At 36.1% G+C, this 12,341-nt stretch overlaps 1 protein-coding gene across 1 annotated transcript in view; it reads left to right on the forward strand.

Annotated features, from left to right (window-relative positions):
* LAMA2 (laminin subunit alpha 2) overlaps positions 1-12,341 on the forward strand; it is a 334,586-nt gene that overhangs the window by 137,570 nt on the left and 184,675 nt on the right. Inside the window, exons 11-12 of the mRNA XM_063153343.1 lie at positions 2,074-2,214; positions 3,563-3,736. Of these exons, the coding sequence (XP_063009413.1) occupies positions 2,074-2,214; positions 3,563-3,736 (315 nt within the window). The remainder of the gene's footprint in view (positions 1-2,073; positions 2,215-3,562; positions 3,737-12,341) is intronic.

Raw genomic sequence — 12,341 nt, forward strand, 5'->3', positions numbered from 1 at the left:
CATCTAATTTCACTAGCAATCTTCAAATTCAAATCGAAGCAGAATATGGTCAAAGGGACACTGAAATCATCAGATTAGTTATGCTCCATGTGAAGAATAAAGTGAGATGTCTGGTTAATAGCAGGTCTTAGGAAATGCTTCCCTTCTTTTAATCACATCTTTCAATTACCTATGATGAGCTTTAAAATTGCAAAAGATAGTTTTCTTGTAAAGGAAATCTCTGAAAAACAGTCCTAACTGGATAGGCTTTGGAACTTTTTGAAGGTATGTGTTCAAAGTTTCATCTTTGGATAGCTTAATGTTGCACTGAAAAGTATTGAAAAATACATGGGGTTGCAGAAACATTGCTTTATTTGCTGAAGGATAGGTCAGATCTCCTTTCCAACTCTGAATTTTATTATATCTACTATTCTCTGAATTTGCTGCCTACTCAATGGACTTCTACAGGTTTACTCACAGATGATGCTTGTGACTGCAAAGTGGGCAACTTTGCATTTAAACACGTTTGGTTTCCAGCCCTCTTTTTATTTTCCTCTTCCTGCTCTGCACACATTAAGTGCATCAACACGGTATGAAACTTTTGGGACCAGTGTTTATAACAGTAGTTTCTTAAATAAAGGGTGAGAGCATCTGTGTCCAGATGTTGCCCACATTATTGTTCATGTGAAGCATGAGTAACCAGTTGATTTTGACATACCCATGGCAGTAATAGGCATTGATTAATCCCAAGATTTCTGGTGAAAATATGAAAAAGCCAGCCTTGAGATTAATGAGATGTTGAAGTTAAATGTAATTGACTTATAACCTTGAGTTTTATTAAAGATGTTTGTGATTTGTTTAATAGTCTGTATGATATTATTGAAGAGGAGTATGGAGCACAGCAGCAGAGACAGAGCAAAGATACTTTGTTACACATATTTTTACTGTATAATTTGTGGTGAAAACATTATTAAATTTTCACTGTATCTCCCTTTTTGCAGGTCATTGCCACTTCCTGCACACTGTCTCTATTTTCTCTTAATTCATGTGTCCTATCCTTTCTCCCCATACATCCACTTGCTTTGCCCCATTTTTGCCAGGTTTGCTATGTCTTAACCAGGAGACTATCAAATGGCTTTCAGTGAATTTACTTGGGAGCTGTGCATTTTGGGCTATCCTAGACTGCACAGTGTAGGCAGGGTTTTTAGAATGTGTTCATTCTCTGCTGCTGTGGAGCCAACAGTTCAGTCCCTGTGCATTCCACAGAGCACTGTCTCCAGGGTTAAGGAGACTGTGCATAATACTGCTGAAAGAGGAAGAATTTTCTGAGCTCTGAATTATTAAGCCAGCACCATATCAGAAGACTCCTGCCACACACTCTGGGTAGAAAACCTACCTTTAACTTTGCCTATAGGACAAATTGATTTGTGGTATAAGATAGTAGGATTTAATGCACAACATAAGCTTTCTATGAAAAATATAATTACAAAATGCTAAGTTTAGAATAGCTCATCTATGTTCAGTGCCTGTCTTCATGCAGGAGAGGAGTTTCCAAACCTGGCTGCATGGCTAGCAAACACATGTAGTTAAGGAAGGAAGAACTGCAGCCTGTTTACCACTTCTGTTTATCCTAAATTCATCTATTAATGACAGAGCTCTGAAAAACTGATACTCAGAGTGATTAGTATGACTGACTACTGCCACATACCTATAGTTTCCATCAGCTGGGTGTGCATGGATTTTGTCAGCCCTACCTACATACTACAGTTGTTGAGGTTGTAACATTGTGCCATACTTCCTTCCCCTCTGAGGCTCTCAAGTGTAAAGGATATAAATTAGATTATTACCTGAGATTAAGTATGTCCATTCATAGAGATGGGAAATGACAACTCTTTTAATGTCCAAATTCCATGTCTTATTATTTGCATGCAGCCACATAGCACCTTTTACTGTGCAAAGGATTTGCTGCTAACATTCACAAATAAGAAAGTCTTTTCTATAAATGTCTTTAGAGTCCTCCTGAAGAATAAAAGGCCAGTGATCTCTGATTCTCATCCATGACAACTGAAGTAATACTCTAATGTACCTTTCCAGGAGCATGTTGAAGGAGAAAACTGTGACCGTTGTAAACCAGGTTTCTTCAATCTTCAGCAATATAATCCTGAAGGCTGTGAGGAATGTTTCTGCTCTGGGAAAACAAATGTCTGCAGGCACTCTCCCTTTACCTACAGAAATGTAAGAAAAATCATATCATACCAGTACATGTCTTTGCTTTGTGTTTTTTGTCTTGTCACTAACCATTGTTACTAGGTTTTTTCTTATTAGAAAAGCATGCATATCTCTTATTTTTCATTTATCTGGAAGAAAATGCTTGTAAGCTTTGTCACTCTGTGCGAGAAAGTTCTGAAATAGAGCAATTAGAACAGTGAAAAGCACAAAAGAAGCTATAACAATATAAGTTGAAGCCGTATGCATAAACACAGTCCTGGAATGTGCATACATAACCACTCCTGAATTAAATGCTCTGTATCCATAGGGCAACCTCTTTTCCAGGTAATTATTAAATTTCTAGATCTGAAGTAATTAAGAATTTGGAAACAGTAAATGTACAACATACAGCTTAAGTAAGAAAAAGGAATGCCTTGCAGGGGGCATTTTGAATGCATTTCTTTTGTATGCTGCATTCCTAGGAAAGGATGTGAGAGGGAGATGAACCTGCTGTTCTTATTTATACTGTAGAAAAATGTCTTTAGCCTACAAATATACTCTAAACTGTAAATTAGTTCTCAAAGCTCAGACACTGATGCCACTTGAAACGGATGTTTGCTACATATTCATGCCTGTAGATTTAGTTTGGGAAATGTGTTCTAGGTCTACTAGATCTTGATTTTGGCCATATTGTTATGCTGGAAGTCTTCAAGTAACAGCATATATGTCTAATGTTTTCATTTACATGCCAGCAACTGGGAAATTTTTCCATTCCATGCCTGAGCTCATTTATTTTGCTGCTTGTATCTGGGCTCCAGAAGCCATCTTTGTACAGTGTGCTCTTCTCTGATGATTCATTTCTAGTTATGGGATTTCAGAAATTCAAGTTCTGGTGCTTTCCAGCACCAAAAAGATATAAAAATATATTTGGCTTTGTAAATTTTAAGGTTTTTAGAATGGAAAAATATTATAAATCATGCTGCCTACAGCAATCAGAAAATGTATATCCATTTGTCATTTCATTTTCTGTACAATCTGTGACCAATATTATTTACTGAAAACTTGCAAAATATTTGTAAATATTCTTGCACATCGATTTGTATGATGGAATTTCCTTCTTGCTCTGGGCCATGAAGCACAGAATGAAAATACATGCAGTTCTTTCAAACTGAGAAGTTATAATTCCTAGTCATATATCATAAGAAATGTTTTCTGGTTTTACTTTGTGTTTTCCTCGGTTCCTACACCGCTCTTAAACCTAATCAGTTTTTTAAAAAATGGAAGAATGCGAGGCTGTGACTATTGAAATGATCAATGTCCTGATTCTTACTGTAATGTGGGTTTTATTTATCTATTTTTTTTCCTATCATTTTAGATAGAAGACATGAATGGTTGGTATCTGACTGACTTACCAGGTCTCATCAGAGTTATCCCCACACAAAAGAGATTTGATGGGCATCAGCAGCTCAGCATCAGCAATGTGGCTGCACAAAAAGTACTGCCACAGATTTACTACTGGAGCGCACCAAGTTCTTATTTGGGCAACAAAGTAAGTGCGGGTGGTACTTGCCTAAACACTAATTTGACTTATTGAGAAAAAAGGTAAGGCTTTGAAGGGGGGTGGAACTGAGGGAGGATAAAATTGGTTAGCTGTTTGACTGGCAGAATTGCGAGCAGAAAGGAATCACCTGTGTGGAGTATCCTTTTGAGGCAAAAAGGTAGACAAAATTAGCTAAGTATCTTTATCCTTGAGCCCTCTTTGGTCTCCTGTTGTCAGGTGTTAAAGAAGTGCAGCTAGTTCACAGCATTGGTTTTTGAATGAACTGGCTGGTGTGTGCTTCAGCTTGGCCTCTTCCCACCCTGTACTCTGCTTTGAAAGCCAGTTCCCTCATCTGCTTTTCAGAGATGCAGGTTGTGTATCAGATGTTGTGGGGTGTTTGGTGCTTTTCAGGAAACTCATGTGTGGGGAGCTCTCTGCCCTGGAACTCAGAAAATGCTGCTGTGAGCTTTGTGACAATTCTGATGTGTGTATTTAAATCTGCGTGTATCTAAGTGTGCACGTGCACACATATTCACACCCCACATGTTAATACCAAATCCAAAATACTTTCATGAAAATCTCTTTTTTTTCCCCAAAGAGTAGAGTTGAAGACTGAATGAGTCTTAAATGTGAAGAAAGCTTAAAAGCTTTCCATTTCCTATAACCCTGATTATATTAAAAATTCTAACAGTGATGTATTTGAGCACGTTTTCCTCTGTAGTCTCTTCAGGCTAGTCAACCTTTTATTTATTTATTTCTTCCTGTTGGCAGAAAATCAGCATGACAGAAGGTAAGTGAGCACATTGAAACCAAATAACATCATTCCGAAGAATTGGGCATCCTTTTCGTGGCCTATAAATTGTTAAAGAGAGTCAGGCTCACTTAGCTGGGCAGGAGGGAGTTTCTTCTATAATATTGCATGTCTGGTGAACTTACCCTGAAATGTGAACTGATACTTTTCCTTACAGAATTCTCTTGCTTCTAGCCAGTGAGCGAAATAATGGTAGGAATATGCACACATTATTTGAATGTGGAAGATATTTTTTCAGTGTAATTTGGAGGTCCTTTGTGGTTACTGTCAGATATCACCGTATGAATGAAGCAATTTGCCTTAATAACTGAACCATATAAATTTTTGATACTACAATAACAGTGAAAGCACTCAGATTACCACAGTACATCTTAACTGTCATGTTGCATCACGTAAACTATAGTTGTAATGACATGCCTAGGCCAGATGATTTATTCTATGGGAAGGGAAATGGAAATAGAATATTGAGAGTCCTTATTTGTAAACTCAATAAAACATTTCTCTAAATAGCTGAAACTGAATAAAACCAAATAGCTGAATCTAGATAAAAACATCCTTTCTTGAGAATAACTGCTAGCTGTAGAAGAATTGGTGTGTCAAAGCATACAAAATCTTTAAAAATTTTTGTATTAAGAAACATAGAAAAAAATTTAGGAAATCTTTTATCAAGATGTACACTTCTCTTGTAATTTATTAATCTTATGTCACAGAAAGCTGCCTCTCCTCTATATTGGTAAAGTTATTGCTCTCAAATAATATTTCCCAAAATAAAATTGAATAAAGAGAGGTAGTAATGATCCTGCATTTCCTAGTTTTTAAATATAGCTCAAAAAACTTATATCAAATAATTCTTTTATTATGAAGTTGGCATGTCCTGCGTGTGCCTCCACAGTGTTGATTGACATATATGTGCTATCTGATTGTTTTACATCCATCTCCAGCTGCCTCTTTGGAAGGAAAAAACCACTATAAATAGGATGCTCCTGTGCAGCCTTCAGCTTTTTCTTTTTCATCTGAATCTGGGTGACACTAGGCTATGTGATGCTGGTCTTTGACTGTGTCTCGAAGGAGATGTTCTAAATAACAAGAGGCTGTAGATGGTACAGGATTCTTGTTTATGTCAGAGTGGGAGAAAAACATGAGCAAATTAATTTAACATTACCATGCCCTTTTAGACTTCTAAATATATATGCAGCTACCAGAACTTAAACTTCTTTGTATAAATTCAAGTAACTTTTTAAAAACCCATATAATATGCATTTGAACTGAGAAATTGAACAATGTTTTTGATGCAGAATACGTTTGGGAGTAATTTGGAGGAATTTAATTTCTAGAAATAAAATACCTAGTGGATAATTTGAGAGAACAGATTTAAAATGGTTAGTATTAAGGTTTTAGTAGGTATCATAAAACAGTTTATATTCTTGCCTGCCTACCTTCCCATAGCCTACTGAGCTAAGGATTGCAGCAATCATGAGGACTTGTGCTGTGTTAGACCTTCTAGAATCTGAAAAATTGCATTATTTTAGAAACTCTAATTACATTTCAGGTATTTGAAAACCTCATTTTCTTTTAGTTAGCAGTTTCTTAAATTGTTTTGACAATGGATCTATAAGTTTCTTTTAAACATGGGTCCATGCTAATATATTTTATTAATTTGTCTGAAAGTGTTATGAGTTATAGTAGGATAACATTTGATCGGAGCACTGAAAAGAAAGTATAAATTAAATTAAATTAAAAATTTGACACCCAACTCAGCAGGATAATGTGAAACACTTGTTTCTTTAAACTCAGTGCAGAAGGGTTAGGTGTGTGGAATATTTTGGAAGTCTAACATTATGTATACACTCTGCCTCTTTGATGCCTCATCAAAAGCAATTTGATAATTTGTATGATGAGTAGAAGCTCCTTATAATTAGACAAAAGTAAACATGATATTCAACATATCTAAACATATGACACCTGTTCCCGCCCCTCCATGACACAAACATGAGAGGTGGCTGAGGCCACCTTGAAATTCCATGAGGAAACTTCCATCTTTGGGTACATGGGTTTTTTTTATTTTTTTCTGTATCTTCAAGTTTTATCTTCCTTTCTCTGCCAAGGGCGAGCTTTAATGTGAGGGTTGAGGTTTACCTTGCCTTTTTCAGATGATTAGGGCATTGCCTTTGGTCAGCAGTTGCAGGTTAGTTCAGTCCTTAGGTGGAGTCCATCTTAGAATTCAAATCTCTGGACATTGTTAGGTCTCAATGCACAGCATGTAACACATCCCCGCCCCCTCTTCCATCTGGGTTTTGAGCAGACACTGATGTTGCCATTACTCAAACTGCAAACAACATGATGGAAATCCTGAACCACTTTTTCTCCAAACAGCTATATGCATGCTGACAGACTTGGATTGAGGCATTTCTTGAATTCACCCCACTTTTTCAGGAATCATTTAAATTAGTTGTACAGCATGATCCCATTTACTGTAAGATGTATATAAGCTGATCCTTCATGGAGTCAGAGCATGTTGAAGATTAAAGCAAAAATATTTGAATGTTTATCTTTGTTTGTCAACTCCATAGACCTAAAGCAGCCGTATGATAGATATTGTTCTTTCTCTGATTTCTAGTTAAAACCAAGACAGCAGCTGAAAGTTTTGTGTAGAGTCTGTGCATAGAGAACAGGAAGGGGACTTTTTGACCCTGTCTCTTCATTTATTTTCTTCTTATTTTATAATTATCTATTTGCTAATAACCTATTTGCTGACTTCACTAAGTCATTATTTTGTTTAGTGTAGAAATGAAGACACTGTAATGAGCCTGTAGTCAATTCATGCAAATTTAAAAATTCTGTCAGCCTTTTTAAAATACTTCACTGGTGGAAAACTAGATTGGGATAGAATGAGCAGTTTGTTTTGTGACATATTATCTATTACAGACTGCCTAGAATACCTCATAGGATTAAAAATTGAATTATAAAATAATAATAAACTCGGTCCTTATAGCTTTTATGTTTATTTCCTTCCATTTGTTTTCATTTCTTAGGCAATTCTGATAAAAAAAGCAGAATAATGCAAGCAAATTGCAGTCTATGGCTCCCACGGGGGAAGGGATGGAGTTGAGACCCAAAACATAAAGAAGCGTAAATAACACAATAATCAGCTGGAACTGAAATGCTGGGATCAGTTGTCCTGGATTATGAATGCAACTAAGCCCAGAAAGCTTCATCTAGTATTGTCATGGTTTCAGATTTCAACATTTTCTTGTTCATAGGACATGATGCAGTTAAAAAGATCCACAACTCCCTTACTTTTAGTGCCTGCCTCAAAAAAGGAAAGCAATCTAACATAATACTTTTTGGTATAAATGGATGAAATACAAGTTAAAATGTAGTTGGAAGCTACTATTTTTTCCATCAGTTGGTTTTTTTGAAATTATTTGGCCTAGTGAAAGTATTCTAGCTTAGAGAATTCCATCACTCAGGCTGATTTTTTTAAGCATGTGTCTGTATTTCTTTTATTGTCAGGGAAGCAAATAGTGCAACATAGGTGGGCTGGTGGGATCTCCCTTTGTGCACCTTTCTATGAAAACCCCTTATTTCAGGTTGTATGGACAGTTTAGGCCCCAGTAGAAGATTTTGTTCCCTGATGAATGTGGGTTGTCCAAATTTAAGCAGGTCACCCTTTAGTGACCTACTGGTAGTGTGTGAAGTATCTGCTCACTGTGTGATGGTAAGGCCAGTGTTTCGTGATGAATTTGCCTTTTTTATACCCTCTGCACATGAAAGTGTCGGCACCAGATTTGAGTGTGTAGCAAAGCACATCGCCAAGCTTGCAACAGTAAATTTGGAACAGAGTAGGGAATAATGTGATCCTCAAGTGTAAGGCATAACACACCAAAACCAGTTCTGTAGGGACATTTAATGATTCTTAATATATTGTAAGTATGAGTAGGATGAAGTGGTTGGGTTATATGCACGTTACCCATATCTATAAAAGAAACAGTAATAGGCATCAGCAGTACGTATGCAAGAAATGTCCTTCAACACTCCTGAATATTCAGAGTTGCTGCAAATTTCAGATATTTTAAGTAGTCAATGGCCAACTCATGGCAGAAAATTAAAGCAATTCAGTTAAACCTAAATTAAAAATAAATTTTATAAATTCAGCTACTTCAGTATCTTTTGTCTTTCATATTGTAATGCATTCTTCTAAGAAAAAGATGGTTTAATTTATTGATGTTTTTATAACAAGTAACATTAAACTGATCTAAATAATTCTGTTTTATTTTAAATCACAATCTAAACTGATCTGACTGAAACCAAGTCACCATGGTAATCAGACTCACTCAACAGTATGAAGTTGTCTTCAATTCATAAAAATGTGCCATTTATTTTATTAGCACTTATTTCAATATAGCTTCTAAAAATTGAGATAATAGGCAGAGTCAGATATGGAAAAGATGAGACAGAGCAGACATCCAAGGAAAGAACAAAACATTTTAAGGATTGCAACCACACCAGATGCTTTCTTTAAGTTTACTTAATTGGTATTTCATTATTTGATTTAGAGTCTTTATTTTTATTTAAATATTCTTTCAGTTTGGCAGCATGAAATGGCCAGGGGTAGGTCTCTGCATTCTTTCACAGCTGTGGCTTGCCGGATTTGGCTTGATCCCCAGTAAAAAGTGCAACAGTATTAGTACTGTCCTACTTGGGGCTCAGCTACCCATGACTGTAAAGAACCACCAAGAGATAAGTAAATTTTGCACACTTTGTTCCTCGTTAATGCTTTTAATGATGCTTGGGTAGCCTGTTGGGACGGTTCAAGTGCAGCCATTATTGTGATTACAAGGAAACTAAGGATGCCCAGTAGACTGTTACAGCCTCTTTGAGCCTTGGAAATGGGTTGAAACAGGGCTCAGACTCTGCCTAGCTGAGAACACTGACTGCAATATTTCATGTATCCCATGTTACATTTAATTTCTTGGTGCTGAAATCATCTTACACTACCCTAGATAAAAGAGGAAATTTACTGTTGGTGAAATTATTTCATAAATCTCAAGTGTCCTTTGTGTTACCTGCTTGCCCAAGTCTGCCTTGAAGGCAAGGGTTTCAATCAATAGAGGCAGTTGAAAAATGGAGAAACAAGCAGCAAATAAAGCAGTTTCACAAAAGAAGGGAAGTGAATGCTAGAGAGAGAACACTGAGGGGTGATAGGAAATAATTAAAAGGAAGTAAATTGGGGGAATATGCTTTCCAGCTTGAAAAGTTTTACTCTCAGTTCTTTGATTCCAAATACTAAAATAATGAAGGATCTAAAGAAGCAGAAGAAAAACAAAAACAACTTTGATTCGGGAAGAATTTATATATCTGGAGGTTTGTACTGAGGGCTTATCACCATGCAAAGATACATGGTCATGATGATTCCCAAGCTAGAGATAGCTAAATTAAATAGTGGTTACTTAACCACTGCAAAGGAAAACTGAAATTTATGAAAGGGAGGATACATTGGGATTTTGCTCTTCTTATATTTCATTCCTCTTATATACATTCCTCTGCATGCTAAATACTTCATCAGTAAATAAGTGTTTGCTTTGAAAACTATATTTAGAGTTCTTTGCTCATCACAGGGTACCTGTAAGTAAAGTGTTTAATCAAGTTTTACTCACTTAGATTAATCAGAGAGAATTTATAGTCCAAACATCTAGTTCATATTGGGTTACACAGGATGTGATGAAGGAATTGATGCCCATCACCAGAAGGGTATACTTGAAAACTACTGAAAAGTCATTCTCAAAATATTGAGAGCCATAAAGAGTTAGTTTTATGTATAGTTTCCAGATTTCCCTTTATGAATAAATAAACTGCAATTTCTGTTTGATTTACCTGTCCCCCATAATTTACTTCAAATTTAAATGATTTACAAAATCTTGAAATAGAATGTAATTGAAATTGTTGAGTTTATATAACACATTAGTAACACTGCATGATGCTACTGAGCTTTAGTTTTGTAATTTTGTGGTGTTCTATTTTGTTTTCCATATCAAAAAGACAGTATGCAGCAGGGCAGAAATACTGAGAATTTCTGATGGTGCATAAGGGAAACAGCCTTTAGTACAAACCCATTTGTTGTATTTTCAATCTCTGCTATAGTATATTTGAAGTTTGATGTGCTCGGTAGCATCTGACAATCTCAAGATTGTCGTTACATGCAGCTTCTCTACAAGATAGATAAATTCTGTTGTTTCCATTTTACATATAGGATAGAATAGAATAGCCTTGCTATTCTATGTCTGCCCCTAGAAACTAAGTTTTGGTGCCTGAACTGGACTGACACACTACCTTGTGTCATTATGAAGTTTTAAACCAAACAGGTGTAGCACCGGTGCCCAAATCCAAGTGCTAATCGCCCATATGCTCATGCAATTAGGAAATCTGTGTGTGTGGATTTATGAGACTCATATTTTATTGTATATGCGTTATGAGAATTTTTAATCAATTCACAGATTTGGGAGACCTAATCCAACTAACTTTGTAAACAGCATTTTACATCTATTGTCATTAACCAAAAGGTTGTGTGTTTGTAAAACAAAATATTGGCAGGAGTCACTGATTTTTCAAACACGAAGCAGCATTACTAACAAGGGTACAGAAGATGCAAAGGTGGTATAAATGGTTGAAAATCATACAAATTCAAGTAAGACATCATTAGTGAAAGAAAAACCAAACTGATATTCAAAGTGTAGACAAAGTAATGCTTTTTTAATATATGTTGTGTTAGTTTATGGGAAGCAGTACTCATTATGGCTGTGATAAGCAGCTAGGGAATTGAATAATGAAATGGTAACCAGAACTGACAAGTAAGTAGCACAGTAGTGATCAGAAGCTTGAATTATTTACTTAGTTTTAACTTGTGTTTTCATAGAGTCATCATTCTAAGCACATTAATACTGAGTATCATGCCTTGATCTAATACCTGAACAGAGTATGAAGCATCCTTTAAATCCTGTAGATCTTGTGTCTCATGTACAATATCCCATGTCTCATCTGCCCTCACTACTCTGAAAGGACTCATGCTGATTTGTGCAATCTCTAGAAAGCAAAATGAGATCCATTACTTAACATTCCTAGTAAGTTTGCATACTGTAAGATGATCTTTAATAGAAGAGAATAATGGAAGAAGCGATTTTATTTTCCAGAGAGAAACCCTAGCTTTATACAATATATTTCTTTAGAAAGTGAGAATTTTAAATACTCCATAAGTTTTTAGAAATGTGGATTACCATAACTGTAGAGTGAATTTGTATTTGTCTTCTTGTACCCAAGATACAAAAGGGCTAAGACCTCAATATTTGGCATATGGAAGGGATAATCATGTGCTAGAACCCTAAGCTGAACTGCAATGAATTATTAAACAAGTGGTTTGTTGGATGATGGAATATTACCTGCAAAGCAGCGCTCCTCTCCTAGAGGCACATCCAGAGCTAACTGAATGGAGCCAATTAGGCTGACTGTCTCTTCAATGTGTTGTGACCCATCAATGGTAATAGCTTATTGTGATGATAAATGAACCCATCTCTCAAGCTGAAGCCTGAGTACACACTTCAGCAGTTTCCCTGAATCATAGGGCCATTACCTATCAACTTCAGATTGACAGGAGTGGCAGCAGAAAGAGCAGATGGCATGCATGAGTAGAGACAGATGATTGTTTTACCCAAATGAATGGATTTGGACTTATTTTTGGTGAGGTTGTTTTGTGTTTTTGTGGGATTTTTTCGTGAGCCTGCCTTAACATTCCATATTTTGCTAGAATGT

Source organism: Melospiza melodia, chromosome 3 (assembly GCF_035770615.1).
Source record: "Melospiza melodia melodia isolate bMelMel2 chromosome 3, bMelMel2.pri, whole genome shotgun sequence".
Classification (NCBI taxonomy): domain Eukaryota; kingdom Metazoa; phylum Chordata; class Aves; order Passeriformes; family Passerellidae; genus Melospiza; species Melospiza melodia.